Genomic DNA, 15693 nt, shown 5'->3' on the forward strand with positions numbered 1-15693 from the left:
AGCCCCCCCCCGGCCCCTCAAGACCCCTCCCGGCCCCTCACGGCCCCTCACGGCCCCTCAATACCTTCACGGCCCCTCAATGCCCTCACGGCCCCTCAAGACCCCTCACGGCCCTTCACGGCCCCTCACGGCCCTTCACGGACCCTCAATGCCCCCACGGCCCCTCACGGCCCCTCACGGCCCTCACGGCCCTCACAGCCCCTCAAGACCCCCGCGCTCCCCTTCCAGCCAATGAGCTGCGCACACGCAGCGGCGGCCCCAGGGTGCCCGCGGCAGTCGCCTGACCCAAGACTCTCTGCTCCCGGGCGAGCGGCGCAGCCGTTCCGGCGCTTCTCGGGCTGGTGCGGCTCTTCCCGCCGAGCTGAGGGGTCTGAGCCTTCGCCGATGGTCCCTCGGTACAGCCAGCTGCTCCGGCACCTCCAGGGCCGAGAAGCAAGGGGCCTCGTCCTCAGGTCCTCTCGCCGCGGTGCGTCTGGGAGTTATGGTTCACCTGGCCGCAGAGGCCCCCTGTGTGTCAGCAGGGCGGAGAGCAAGAAAACTACAGATCCCAGAGAGCAGCGCGGGTGCCGCTGTCATCGCGGGCGCCGCGCGGGGGGCGCGGGCGGCGCTGGCCGGGGGCCGCCATGGATCTGTTCGGGGACCTGCGGCGCATGAACAAGCGGCAGGTAGCGGGCTCGGCCGCGCCGGGAGCGGCGGATTGCACACGCCGGCTTGCAGGGGCCTTCCCAGCACTGTCCCCGTGTGCTGCCGACGAAAGGAGCCAGCAGAGAAGGAGTGTGGTTAAAGCGCATCCGCTGCTGGCGGAGCGGCAGCACTGGGGGCAGGAGTCAAATCAGTGATTTTCCAGATAAGAAATTTCAGTGTGACAGGAGCAGGAAATGATGAGGCTTTTGCCGAGTCTCGTCTTCTCCGGCTCCTCTGTCTAAGCAGAAGTCGCTGTAGAAAGGCAGGCGCTGCTGGTAGCCCGGCGTTCCCCGCGTCCCTGCGGGGTGGGAGGCAGGGCCGTGCCACCGAACCAGCTTTCATCGTTCGCCAGGCCGCTTCCCCAGCTTTAGAAGCCTTTATCAGAGTGTTTGCGTCTGTCACTGACACGCAGGAGACTAAGGCACACAGGGGATTCCAGCTTTATGCTGCAGTGTGGTGGATTCTGACGTGGCAACCAGACTTGTACTGGAATGGGATTTTAGCCTAGAATTTGGGGGGGACTTGAGTTAAAGTTCTGTATTGTCCTTCTAAATACAATACAGGACCTTTAAAAGCCGATTTTCTTGTTTCACACAGCTATATTACCAAGTCTTAAATTTTGCTATGATTGTGTCTTCTGCCCTGATGATCTGGAAAGGGCTGATCGTGGTGACTGGCAGCGAGAGCCCCATTGTTGTGGTGCTCAGGTGAGTCAAGGGAAAGGCTTTCTGCTTCAAGGCTAGGTATTGTTTTGCCTTTTGTCTGCTCCCCCTCCCCCTTGGATGCAGTTGGAATTCGAAATGTCACCTATTTAAAGGAAGACTCAAAGCTGTGCTTGGGCTCCAACAAAAGCCACGCTGTCAGTAGCCACGGCCCAGTTCCCACTGAGGTTTGTAGGAGCAGTAAATGTGTGAGACCTTTTAAAATCCACCTTCCTTCTGCAGGAGTCTGCCCTTCCTCCGGGGTAAACTCCTGCAGATTGCTTTCTGGGGTTTGGGTTCTGTTAAAGGTCTGAGCAGTGTAACTGAATGGGTGAAGCTGCAGATCTCTGTTAGAACTGTGGGTTTGTCTGTACGAATGAAATGTTCTTTGATTTCATGGAGCTTCTTTCATTTATGCCAACAAACTCTCTCTTTCTTGTTTTTTCTAGTGGCAGCATGGAGCCAGCTTTTCACAGGGGAGACCTGCTGTTTCTAACAAATTTCCATGATGACCCAATCAGAGCTGGTGAAATAGTTGTTTTTAAAGTTGAAGGCAGAGACATTCCAATAGTTCACAGAGTTATCAAAGTACATGAAAAGTAATGCAACTCGGTGGTTTTTTGTTTGTAAAGCTCCTTTCCTTCCCCGTGGCTTTCAGTGTCAGTTTAGTTGTGGTTTGGTGTGTGGGAAAGGCAGGTGAGGCTAAGCAGTGAGAGAAAGCTCAGCTGTAGGGTGTGGTGATCCACTTGTGTCCCCAGTTCTGTCACACTTGGTGAGGGTCTGTGACCTTGCCCTCAGCGGAGCTGCTCAGGCTTGGGGCAGGCAGAGCTGTGCCCAGGAGGAATCTTGGCGGCAGGAATGTGCGTGGGAGCAGAGTCCACATCTCTGCTGCTGCTTGTGCAGTTGGGATTTTGGTTGTAAGAGCAAATTTTTGGTGGAAGGTGGAGATCCAGAATCAGGGTGCAGCCTGACAGAGTGTGTGAGCTTTGCTAACTGAAGCTTCCCAAATTTGATTCAGGATAAAAGAGGAGACTTGTTGTTCCTGTGTCTCTTGGCCACACTGCCCATGACAGGTCTTGCTGAAAGCAGCAGGGAGAGGGCTTGGTTTGGCCTTGATTGCAGAGGCCTGCCCTGCCAAACAGTTCTTCCAAACCATGGCTCTGCTCCTAGTTCTGCACAGTGGAAAGCCAGGCTGGAGGTGGCAAGCACTGATGTATTTGCTCCGTGAGCTGAAGGTGTTTATGTCTTGAGTGGCATCTGTTCTTCCATGCTTTTTTAAAATTCCCAAGAATCGCCTATTTAATTTTTTTTATTACCTAATTTGTCTTTATGAGAACTCCTCATTTCTTGATATCTGTACTTAATCAAAATTCATTTGAAGACTGTAAACTTAACAAGTTTATTTGAATTTGTGTTCTGTGGAAGATGCTGATAAAACACACAGGATTTGTTGAGGAAGTTTAGTGCCTGGATGGACAATGTCCCTTTCATGTCCATTGTGTAATTGCTTACATCAACTGACAACCTAGGAGTGTTGTAAAAAATGTTTCTTGCTAGTATCTGTTGATAGATAAAGTCAGTAAAGTCTGTAATGTTAATGATTTAATGGTGGTTGTTCAATAAGCAGGTCTGAAAGCAAACATTGTTATCTAAGCTTGTAGCACTTTTCATCCCCATTTGCTTTGTAGATGTTAATTGAGATTTTTAAATTAAGTGCTATTTAGTTTATCACCTCATTGCCTTCTAGAGGAAATGGGAACATCAAATTTCTGACTAAAGGGGATAATAATGAAGTTGATGATAGAGGCTTGTACAAAGAAGGTCAGAACTGGTTAGAGAAGAAAGATGTTGTTGGAAGAGCAAGAGGGTAAGTAAAGCAAAATGTACTTTGTAATTAAAGAGAAAAATTAGCTCTTAAATCGGTTCTGATGTTGATACAAACCAGATCTGATGTATTTTTTCAAATAGAATTGTAATTTAAAAGAAAACCTGGAAAAGTTGCTTCCTGTAGTCCTCACACTGATGTGGAGTGTGGGGGGAAAAAAAGGGCATTTAACAAATAGTTCACCTGAAAATGCAATATTAACCAGCTTCTCCTTGTAATTGCTGGGAATTTCTAGGAAATTGTTTTGGCATTCCACAGAAATTTTATGGAAGGTTTGAGCTTTTGACTTTGTCTCCTTCTCCTTCAGCTGAGCTGAAATCTCTTCAGATTTTCTCAGATAACTTTGATTAAGGAAAACTAATGAATTTTACTTCCTGTTCAGATCCCCATTAGCTGTAGATTGTGGGATCACACTGAAATATTCCAGACTGAGTAACATTCAAATACTTCCTTGAAATATTTGAGGGTCAATTTTACATTCACCTGTTTTGTCAATTACAGGTTTTTGCCCTATGTAGGAATGGTAACTATAATAATGAATGACTACCCAAAATTTAAGGTATGTATGCTGACATTGTGAATACTTGAGTTGCTAAACTAACAAGTACAGACAATAAGAACCTTGCCTCTAAGCGTACATGTTAATAACTTGTGTCTGTGGTTTGGTATCTAACGTAGGATGAGCTGGCTTTCCTTGCTGACTGTTGGGGAGCAGAATTTGTTGTTTGTAAGGAGTTGAAAACATGTAATTTATTAGAATTTTGTTAGTTAAGTGTATGCAGTTGTGATGCCTGGTTATGATGAATTTGATCACTTTTAAATCTTCCTGCAGCTTTGTAGGCCAGAGCTGTGTAATTGTGCAGTGTGATGTTGGAGAGGGCACCTCTGGAGCAGTTTGTGCTTTCAGGGCTCGGTGGAGAGGAGTTGTAACGAGGCTGTGCTCTGTGTTTCTTTGCAGTATGCTCTGCTGGCAGTGATGGGAGCGTACGTACTGCTCAAGCGGGAATCCTAGACACCAGAACAGGGGCAGATACCCCGGGGGAACAGCTGATGTATTTCAGATGGTTTCATTTCTGTATAGTTACAAAACTGTGCAAGCTTTTGTCTTGTCGGAATAAACAACTCCTACTGAGTGAAGCTGTTGGCTGCTGGCTAATTACAAAGTGATGTATTTACCACCTTCTGCAGACTGCTCTGGGCTGGCCTGGCTCTGGCTTGGAGGACTGTCGTGCTGGAGCAGCCAAGGGCTCTCTTGCCGTGCTGCAGTGGCTTTGACTGACTGCTGCTGCATCTGACCCCACTTTTCCCCTCCTATTAGTTTCGGGGGTTATTTTTAATCTGTCACTGCCCTCTTTTCTCCACATACTGTTTTGATCAGTGCTTGGAAGGACACGGAATCTCTGAGCAGGCAGTGAGTTCTAGGAGTTTAGGCAGACTTATGCCTAAGTTGGCTGGTTGTGGCTGCCAAAAACAGCCAGGAAGGGGAGTTCTGCTGCGACTTGGTACTGAGCAGTGGGGACTCAGAGCTTTTTTCCTTGAATTTGAAATTTGCTCCTTCACGGGGTAAGGAAAAAAGCCCAGATGGCCTGATTTTTAGAGGCCTGGTTTTTAGGGACCAGGCTGTTGATGATCTGCCTTTTGTGTTCTAGCTCTTAAACTAACCTAACAAAAAGGTTTTCTGGGGCTGTAATAACACTTGTAAATTACTGAATGAATAGCACAGTGGTACACTTCAGGGATACTGCCAAGACGGGGAAACCAGAACTCTTATGCCAGTTTGGAGAATGTATTATTCTCTCCTATCGTATGACACCTGAATAGTGTTAAACATAAAATTGATTTTTCGTTTAAAAACTTACCTGATAACTGTCTTTTATGAAATTTGGTATTTTTCTCTTATCTTCAAATGTCAGTGTTGCACTTTCAACAAAGCAGAACTTGTTTTCCTTGCTGGCTTTGTTTTTGTAGCTTTGATAAGGAACAGCATGATGCTTTTTTCCTTTGGAGTTCTGTTTCTTCTGTAATCCCTTACCTCTGCAAAAATACTCTATTATACAATAATGACACCTTTTCTGTTGTAACAGCTCATGCTCAGCAGACAACTGCTGAATTTCTCTAAGTAATATTACTTCTTTTGTGTCCTACTAAGCGGTTTTCATGTCCAACTGTATTATAAAAGTTACTTATTTTGTGTCAAATTATATAGAAATAAAATTGAATATAATAAATGGCATGGCAGAATAATGTTGGGATCGTTAATGCAGTCTTCCTGGAAGTGTATCATCCCAGTTAAGAAAAAAGAATGTGTTTTTTGGAGACAGTGTACGTGGAATAAGACTTTTTTCTTTCTCTTGGTGTTGCTGAAATCCAGATTTATGCTGTCCACCTACCCAATGCGAGCACAGCCAGCACAGACCTGGAGAGGGCAGTTGGACATTTTGCAGCTGGCCAATGTGACACTGGGATCCAGTCCCAGGAGTGGCTCAGAGCCGTGCCAGGGGGATCAGAGTGAATGTCAGGAAGCATTGCCATCCTGAGAGGGTGCTCAGACCTGGGGCAGCCTCCCTCGGGAGAGGCTGGATGTCCCAAGCTCAGCATTCCAGGAGCGCTTGGGCAACACCCTTGAGCTTCTGGGCGGCCTGGAAGGGCTCAGGCTGTTGGGCTGGATGGTCCCTGCAGGCTGTTCTGGTCCACAGGCATAAATGCTTCCCATTGGAATTCTCCAGTTATTGAACCCCTCCACCACAAGAATCCTAAACCCAAACTTGTGGCTGCCGCAGCAGCCTGGCACAAGTTAAATGTGCAGTGAGCAATCACTGTGCTTAAGCTTCAGTTGTCCAGGGCTTCCCAAAGCGCAGCGCAAACAGTGTCAACTATCTTTCACTGGGCCTTACTAGATAAATGTTATTATTTCATATTATTCAGCTTCTGTAAAGTTGTGGAGCTCTTTTCTGAGAAATGTCTTCAGTTCTTCGGGGAGCTGTTGCTGCACTGAGTCGATGGTGAGGTTATTTGCAGAACACCTGCCCTGAGTGCGGGCTAGAAATGCTGGAGCTTAGTCTAGTCAGCATCTTCAACATTTACAGAGTATTCCTCAGTGATCACGCCTGTTATTACGTTGGAGATAGGCTTCCACCAGTGTTTGTTCTGTACATACATCCTGGCTGCGTGCAACGCCAGGATCCCTACAAAGGAAACGATGAAAGGCACACCATTCTTATATTATCCCTTTTTACAGCCATCTAATATGCATTGCTGATGGAACAATGATGCTTGTCGAAAATGTAAAGGAAGTGAATTAAAGTGTTATCAGGGTAATAGCATTTAAAAACCATGAATGTTTTCCTGCCATGAAGCACAGCAACATTTTGCTTTGCCATGGGATATATGAACAAGGGAGGGATATTTTTTAAAAGAGTGAGCTGTTTCTTGATGTTTAAACACAGATTGGTGTTATCAGGCTTCTTCTTTAAGAGAAAAATTGTCTTGAGTGAGTTGAGTCACTCATAGTTCATAACACCCTTTGGTTGTACCTGGTTCCTTTTCTGTTGTGGGGGGTCCACAATAATATTTCTCTATATAATCAAGTTACTCTTTTCCTTTGAAGGGTAAGCAATTAAGAACTAGAATAAATCCTTATGAACAACTAAATAAATAATAAAGGCACAGTACATATACAACATATGAGAAAGGTTTAATTGTCCGCATGGTATTTCCAGTACAAGAGATTTGGAACTGAGTAAGAATTCATGTTTGGTGGGATTTGGTTTTGTTTTCTGAAAATGGACAATTTCCTCAATTTTTCAATTTCCTGCCTTGATTGCTCCAAACAATTAGAAGTTTCTCTGGATGGCAATATTTTATTTGATCAACTGTCACTCAGCACAGGCACATGTCAGTAGCTGCACTGCGGGCTGCACAGTGCAACTTGAGGCTTGAGAATACTGTTGTGAATTAAGCAGGAATGCATAATTAATAACCAAAAGAAAAGAATGAATCACATTAATCAGTGAAAGAAGATGAAACAAACTGTGACTAAACAAGGGAACAATTTGGCTCAATACAGCAGGATACAGGGTTTACTTCAAAAGGAATTGTACAAGATTTTGCCTGGAAATTATGTTAATTCACATCCGTGTGAGTTTCCAGTAGTAGGGATAGTTCAGTTCCAGTCATGTGGGGCTAGCTGGAGGAGCTGGCAAGTTCCTTACAGTCAGCTCTGCTCTGTGTATCCCAGCTCCTGCCATAGTTCTCTAGACGGCAAAATCATCGCATTACACGTGGCTTCATCCTGTCCCTGTGTTCTCCTGGGCACATCAGGGCTTCTATCCCATCATTGCTCACCCACCTTCACTCCAGTGAAACCACTTCAAGTGTTCCACTTCAGGGCCTTTCCAGGGATGTACTGTCTCTGTCTTTTCCCTGCACTGCCTCTTCAGGCTGGAATTCTTTTCATCCATTTGCTACAAAGTTGGCCAGTTCCAGGTGCTTCAGGGGCTTCAAAGTTTACAGAGAGAGTCCCTGCGCAGGGAAAGCAGAAAGCCCTGTAAATGCGCATCCACTTTACTGTTACTTGTGACTGGAAATTTAGGAGATGCTGGAGCCCTTTACACCAGACTTGCTGTTCCAGCGAAGGACAGCGAGCCCCTTTGCCCCAGGTGCAGCCGAACCGGAGCCGCGCGGTGCGGTCCCGCAGGATGGGGGTGACGGCTCCCCCTGCAGCTCCCGGGCTCCCTCGGCAGCGGCCCCGGCGGGCGGAGCAGGGCAGCCCGAGCTCGCGGGGCGCGCCCGTGCTGCCGAGGGAAGCGAGAGGGAGAGCGGCCCCCCCGCACGGGCAGCCCGGGCCGGCACCGCCCCGGCTCGCCCCGCGGGCGGAGCGGCCCCGTGAGCAGGCGTCAGGCGCGGGCTCCGCTCGGGCCCGGCTCCGGATAAATGGGGGGCGGCGGCCGTGGCGGAGCCGTGGCGGAGCGCGGAGCGGCCGCAGCGCAGGGCGGAGCGGCGCCGCTGCAGCCCGGCGGGACCCCCGCGCTCACCAAGATCTACCCCCGCGGCAGCCACTGGGCTGTGGGTAAGTGCGCTTTAACTCCTACAAAGGCACTGGAACGCTCGGTTCCTGCGTCCCGTGTCCAGGCAGGGTAAGTCTAAAACCTCGGCTTCTCCGTCCGCTTTAATTCCAGCAAATCTTACCAAGAGCCTCTCTCTATCTCCAGACAAAGCTCTTGGTAATCGCTGCCCCTCTCTCAGCCACGTTTTCTCTGACCATGTAACACAAGAGACAGAAGAAATTAATACTACTGTGTGACACTGACAAAGTCTTCACTCCCAGAAATGCTACAACTCGACATCATCTACCCCCTTCCCTTCCCTTCCCTTCCCTTCCCTTCCCTTCCCTTCCCTTCCCTTCCCTTAAGAATAACCTCTGTGTATACAACACCTTGTGGGACTGGTTGATCATTTGAAATATTCTACAATGGATAACTCACTTTTCAAATATAAAAATCTAATTTTGCTGGTTCATCCTCCCTTCCCTTCCCTTCCCTTCCCTTCCCTTCCCTTCCCTTCCCATCAGTAGCAAAGTCCCACTGATGTTTGAACAATCAAATTTTTACCTGTTTTGGTTCATTTTGTGCTACTTTAATTGTTGTTACAGGACATTTAATGGGGAAAAAAAGCACTGGAGATTTTCCTTATGGTTTTGAAGAAGAAAACAAGACACCATTTTCAGCATTACCTGACAATATCAAGCAGCTGGAAGAGTATCTGCAGTGGGAAGAAATCTCAAAATATTTGCTAAGGCTGCTAGAAAGGAATGAAAATAAAAGTGGTCACTTTTCAAAAGGAGGGCTCCCCTGGAATACCAGGAACACCTGGGAGACAGATGACAATAGCAGTTGGAAACATGTAAGTAAGATAAAACCTGTAAATATACTCCATGTTTTCAGTTTTTGGTTTACAGTAGCATATCAGCTGGTGGATTGTCCAGAAAAGCAGCAGAAAACATCACATGTATTAGACATTCAGTACTGTAAGATTCTGCTCTTGATTGCAGATTGTCACTCACCGACTGTATTTTTGATTACTTCATTTGCTAGGGGTATAAACACGGCATGCATTCAGTAGATTTTAGTGCCTAGGCTCCCTTCAAGCTGCTTGGCTGGGGCATTTTTTTTTCTTTTCTTTTCTTTTCTTTTCTTTTCTTTTCTTTTCTTTTCTTTTCTTTTCTTTTCTTTTCTTTTCTTTTCTTTTCTTTTCTTTTCTTTTCTTTATGCTTAGGTGATCAATGAGCAGCACATATTGCCCAGCAAAGCCAAGCTGGTGTGAAAGACAAGTGTGAGGGCAGGAGGAACCACAATACACTGACCGCCCCCTTCCATCACCATTCAGGATGTTCTGCCTTGGGCTGAGTAAAGCCTTGGGCTGCAGAATTTTCTCTGGTGCCAGCTTTGTCCCTGTTTCCTTTGCCTTTTCTCCAGCCCATGGTGCTGGCTACTGCTGTGGTCATTCCTGGGTTTGCTAAAGGAGTCTGGGGCTACTGATAAGCTGCCCCTCCTCATCCCTCAAGCTGATGTTCTTCCTAGTGCTGTTGCACAAGACAACAAGGTTTGGAACAGATTAATCCCTATTATTTTGGGAAATCCTATAAAATACACTGGGAAGGATAATGGAGGTTTTACAGAAAGTAGTTGGGGTCTAATGTAAATCACAGGATCCACAAGAAAATTCCTTTCCTTATAATATCTCAGGCACAGTCATGGTGATAAAGCTTCAGAATTCTTTCAGGTGACAGTGAAATGGAATAAAAAGATTAATACGCCCCCTTAAAGACATTAATGGGAAGAATTTTTCCTTCCCGTATTCTACTGCAATATGATGTCATTAATATTCCTGGGCTAACTTCAGCCTGGTTTCCCTCCTGAAATCCTGGTGCAATCAAATCAGTAAATACTTAGGCTTTTATTTGAATCTGGGTAAAAATTCACCCTTTAAATTAAGCTGTGATTTAAGTCTCTCACACCAGTGATATGAATGCTGCCCATGGGTTTCTTTTTGGCTTTATGATAGTGATGCATCATAGTAACTGATTATTAATACTATCTAAAAGAGAAACTATTTATTCTATCTTCAGTTCTGCAGTGTGCAGCTTTGTAATCAAATTAAATGAACAAATTCCATTATTTAATGTAAAGAGGGAAATGTTCTGACTTCTAAAATATCTGTCAATAAATCCTACTTAGGAAGGCTGGAAGTTGCCTCCGGTAAGTTGAATCATATCCATATGTGTGTACTTTCACCGTAAATTAACATCCGCATTTCTGTGCTCAGACACTGAACATCCTTATGGAATAATGAGGTTATTGCCTTAACCATCCAGATTTCTGCAAGGATTAGTAAAAAAAGCTCATGTTTTTCCTGTGACTAAGATAGAAGACAACTTGCAGAACCTCATTTGGCCATAGAACCTTTGATGTCCATCATTCAACAGTTTCTTTGTCTCCACTCTGAAGTAAAATCTAATGAAAGGAGCTGTAGCTGTACTTTCCTGCTGTTGGACACTAACATCTGATGATACACAGCCTAGACAGGATATGATGTCCTGTTTTCCCCTTGGCTTCAAGAAAGCACCTAAAATTTAGGGTACTTCTGAGATCTTCCTTCTAGATGAAGAAAATATGAAGATCAAAAGGAATGTGCTTTACTCTTTTGAGGGCTGCGATAGTTTCCTAAACATTTCAATAGTGAGAATTATTTTTCATTTTAAAGTTATTTTGAACAAAAGAGGCCTTATTTATAAAGGTGGAGCTCTGATATACAGAATGTGACATTCATGTGCATAGTGATGCAAATGCATAACTGGCCTTTGGGGGTTGGTTGTGTAGATTTGTCAGGATGTGAGGGGTTTCAGGTGCACAGGCTTTGGTTAGACAGCACCGTGGGGTAAGGTGCTGCTGCACCACAGCTGTGGAAGGTGTCCATGCACAGGAGAAGATTACCAGGTACAGGAAGCTGAGGATGATGCACAGCGCACCCAGAAAATTTGTCCTTGGCATAAAATACTTTTCCAAGCATATTTAGTGTGAGTTTGGAACAGAAACTTTTTCTAGGAGGAACCAGACAGCAGGTTTGTAGCAGGTTACTGTTTCCTGTGCAGTGGCCTGTTGGACTGACATACTAAATGTGACCAAAAGGAGGTAAACAATGAACCCAGCTACCAGCTTCTGGAACAGCTGTCCCAGGAGCACATGCCCACCGAGGGCTGCATTCCCATGCACTGATGGAGATGCCAGCCACAGGAGGGGCTCCACCTGCTGCACACACTGCAAAGACTGCCTGTGCTGGGAAAAACAGACTCCAAGAACTTTGTTCCATGGATGCTTTCAAATAGAGCTGATTTAATTTAAAACTTGAATTTTAAATTTAAGATCAGGAAGCGCCAAAGCTAGAAGTAAATACAGATAGGTGCCTGAAGCAACTCAGTTCAGGGTCTCTCTTATTAGCCCAAATCATCCAGTGCATCACCACTGATGCTCACACTGGGCTGCACATTTCTTAAGAAGAAAAGAATTATTTCTAAAAGACTCACTCAGAGGAGGGAAATAGCTGTAGCTCGCATACAGTCAAATAATTGAAGAGGTGAGCCCAATACTTCTTGGGGTTTGCCTTAGGATGGTGTACCTGTGTTATTTTATTTTCAGTTAATACCTTGCCTGCTCTTTATTCTGTGAATAAATTACAGTTAATGTAGTTAAAAGGGATGGCAAATCTCTCCTGCAAGTTGGACTAAGTGCAAAAATAAGTTGGAAAAGAAACTTTAAATTGTTTCTATTAGTTGGCTTTTTCACACTAATGAGACAGGATATAAATGAGATGGCACACAGAATTATTTGGGAGAATGACTTTACTCCTACTTTGGCAGTTGGTTATTACACTAACCAAGACAAATGGGGTCTGTTTCGGAAAGATTATTAGGAATATGTTTGTTATGTGAATGCACACAGCAGTTATCTATTAGGTTTATTAACTTATAGAAAGTTTATTATCTCAGCAAATTACTTTATTCAGGACTGGACTATAAATAATATATTTTTCTTTTTATTAGATGATGGACTATCTGCTTCAAGTTGTGAATATGAAAGAGAGCACTCCAAGCTGAAAGAAGATCACTAAATCATGAAGAAATCAAATACTTTCTGTAAGAGACTATATTTCACAAGCACTTGATTGTATCAGATAATCAACACGGTCACTTTTCTGTACACAAGAATTCCTTTGTGTAAAGTACTTAAATACACATATTCTTGTATGGTTCAGCAAGGACTAAATCCTCTATTTCATTTTCAAGGTTGCATTTTCTCATTTGAATGGCTTTGATATATATATAAAAAATTGTCACGGAAGGGTCTTCCAATTAATTATATTACTTACCTATCGAATCATTTCATCTCTTAGTTTGAAACTACATGACATTGCAACATTCGCAATAAATAGTAACAAGAAAAAGGCGGAGTTTATGCTTTTATTTGAGTTAATCAGTGAAATTCTCTGTGTAAAAGCCAGTAGCAGGGGCCACTGCCTCCCCCGGGACAGCACGTGTGTTGTACTTCCAGCCGCTCGGCCGGGAGCCTCGGTGCCCCGTGTGCGCCCGGGGATGCCGCTGTGCCCGCGGGCCCGGCCCGCTCCGGCCGCTCCGCGGGCCCGGGGCAGACGGGCTGAGCCCCGCCGTGAGGGGAGAGCTCCGGTAAGCCCGGCACCGGCTGAGCCCCCGCCGTGAGGGGTGTCCCGGTGCGCTCCGGTGCCCGGTGAGCCCCGTGGCTGCGGCTGTTTGCCGTGTCTCAGTCGCACCACACTGCCCGGCTCCGCAATCCCGATCTTTAAGGGGCAGAAGTGTCATATGACACAGGAATGACTGCCAAATGTCAGCCAGTTTTAACATACTGTCTTGGCAGAGCACAGAGATGCTCAGAGAGGAGACATGGTATTAATTCTACTAGAGACACTGGTAGTATCAGTGTCCTGGTCCAAAGAGATTTTGGGTTCACTTTTTGTTGTTGTTGTTTTGATTGTTTGGGTTTTTTTTTTTTTTTTTTTTTTGTTTTTGTTTTTTTTTGCTGTTGTTGTTTGTGCGGGGGTATTTTTTTGTTTTGGGGTTTTGGGGTTTTTTTGTTTGTTTGGGGGTTTTTTGTTTCATTGTTTGGTTGGGGTTTTTTGCTTTGTTTTGTTTTGGTTTTTTTTCCATTATTTTCTCCAATGCTAGCACTTTGCGGGTGGGTACTCCGTGGCTGACAAACTACTGAAGGAAATCCCAAGGTTTATAGCAGCGACAAAGGCTGACTGCATAGAAGAGAGAAGCTGAAACACCGTAGCTGAAGGGAACCCCCTTGAATTAACGCCTGTTCATAGTACATCCTTAGAGATGAGGAAAGATGTAACGAGGAGCTTTGAGCAGTTACTTGAGATGTTGTAATAGTAAGAAACTGAATGTCCATAATTGAAATGGCTGTAGATGTAGCCAGGGCAGATGGAAACAAGATCGTTCAACTTTCTGCGCAGAGGAAGGGAACAGTATTGCCTTCAACCCCAGCAGCTAGTAACAGAAATTCAAACTGTGGCTGAGCAACGCGTGTTTTCATGTCACAGGGGCTGCCATGGCAGTGGCACACACTGCTGCTCTGGAGGGAATGACAGCTTCCGAACCATCCAGCAGGGACTGAGGGTCCCTCTTTTACACAGAGACAGTCCTGCTCCACCGGGAAGCCAACAAGCTGAACCTCAAGACAAAATTAAAGAGCTCAGGTATCCGCTAGTTTTCTTGAATTTTGAGACGATTTTGAACAGGCATAGAGAGAAGGAAGGGAGATCAGAATACACTCTGAATGAACAAATTCCATCATTGCATTTTCCTCATAATTACTCATTCTCTGGCAGTCTTTTTCTGTATTATTCTTTCTTGTAACTTCAGGTGTTGAAAAGAAGTCAAGTATGGACACTAAAAATACTATGTTGCTAATACAGTTTAAGCAAAAGAAGAAACAGACCACTCAGAAGGCCATGCTAATAGCCTTAGCAAAGTTAGAGTAAAGAAGTGGTTAAGGATCTAGATGATTTAATCCAGTTTTAAGAAAGGGTTTTACAGTGAGCAATTAGATGCTGTTTAAGGAATTAATCTCTAATGGGTCATTAACTCTGACTGGTATTGTACAGTTAACAAGCCGAGGCAGGATTATTAGACTCAGCACCCAATTAAGGAGAAGAAGATATTTACAACAAAATGAACAAATGAGCTTTTAAAATGGAATGGGACAATTTGAAAGAAAGTGTAGGAACACAGAAAACTAGACAGGCTAGAAGAAAGACACGTTTGCATATCCCTCTGTCTCTTTATTTGCCCACTTCTGTGTAGCTGGTAAAATATTCATTTTTAGCAATAAACTAGCAGCTTTCCTTGAAGGACATGACTGTACAAAGTCGATCCATTTACAGGGTTCACCTGTAGAAGGTATAACAAACACTTGTTTAATATGCCAATAAAAGAACAACCACCATATCTTGCCATAATCTTTATTTGTTTGCAGGTGCTGGATCAGGACCTTATTAAAAGTGAGCAGGTATCTCCTGCTGCTACTTCTGCTGCCCTGTTGTTGTGGTTTTATCTACTGCCACTCTTTGACTATCCCAAGTAACCAAGCATCAGCACTGGTGACAGCTGATCAGGAATTAGAGGGCTTCTTGCCAATGGCTTTACAGGATGCAGAAGAACTGTAGGTAGGAGAAAGGGAGGGTAGTAATGCCAAAATATGGGAAAGCACTATTGAAATCTTGGGGAGTTGCTTATTAACCATGAGCAATAAGCACAGGTGAGAACTTTAGGGCAGCAATTTAATGTGCTTGCCTGCACGAGGGTTTTCAGCTTCAGAGCCACAGCTGGACTACAGTCCAGTAATGACACGTGAGATTGTTCCTACCCTGAGAAGGAGGAGTGTGGAGACTGTGCAGTCACTCATTAGTGTGTGTCTCTTGCTGACACAAACCTGGCTTCTCAAGCACACCAAGAGAAATCCTTCTCTTGCAGTCACCAAAAATGCCATGCCTTCTTGCAACTGGTGATGCAAGCAAAGCTTGCCTGTGAAAGTACCACTAGAATAAGACCTAAAAACTGGAGCAATATGATTTTTCTTCTCCTTCAAGTGTCCTTACTAGAAGTTAGCAAAGTACCTCCCTGGTCCTGACAGCGATGGCAGTTCTTTTCCTGGCAGCACTTCCTCTTTCTGCCGAGGAAGGAAAGAGATGTGTGCTGGGAAGGGTGAGCACTGCCAAAAATGCACACACAGTAGAACTGTCAAGTCCGGAGCCCAGCAGGACAGTCTCCCCCAGCAGGACTTCATTCCCCTCAAATTCAGGGGGGACCACTTGGCTTCCCTGCATGCC

The 15693-nt window shown here is 45.1% G+C and overlaps 2 protein-coding genes across 2 annotated transcripts; both read left to right on the forward strand.

The window, feature by feature from the left end:
- The first annotated feature begins 507 nt into the window (after window positions 1-507).
- SEC11C (SEC11 homolog C, signal peptidase complex subunit) lies at window positions 508-5503 on the forward strand. Its single transcript, XM_039708405.1, has 6 exons — window positions 508-665; window positions 1282-1391; window positions 1835-1984; window positions 3133-3252; window positions 3772-3829; window positions 4229-5503. Exons 1-6 carry the CDS (start codon window positions 624-626, stop codon window positions 4280-4282), a joined length of 534 nt encoding a protein of 177 aa, XP_039564339.1. The 5' UTR covers window positions 508-623; the 3' UTR covers window positions 4283-5503.
- Window positions 5504-5649: 146 nt separating this feature from the next.
- LOC120501748 (gastrin releasing peptide) lies at window positions 5650-12771 on the forward strand. The gene is made up of 3 exons (XM_039708406.1): window positions 5650-8338; window positions 8921-9171; window positions 12368-12771. The coding sequence occupies exons 1-3, from the start codon at window positions 8203-8205 to the stop codon at window positions 12419-12421; spliced, it is 441 nt and encodes a 146-aa protein (XP_039564340.1). The 5' UTR covers window positions 5650-8202; the 3' UTR covers window positions 12422-12771.
- Window positions 12772-15693: the final 2922 nt, after the last annotated feature.

The sequence above is a fragment of the Passer montanus genome, unplaced genomic scaffold, assembly GCF_014805655.1.
Source record: "Passer montanus isolate IOZ18808 unplaced genomic scaffold, ASM1480565v1 scaffold200, whole genome shotgun sequence".
Taxonomy (NCBI): Eukaryota; Metazoa; Chordata; class Aves; order Passeriformes; family Passeridae; genus Passer; species Passer montanus.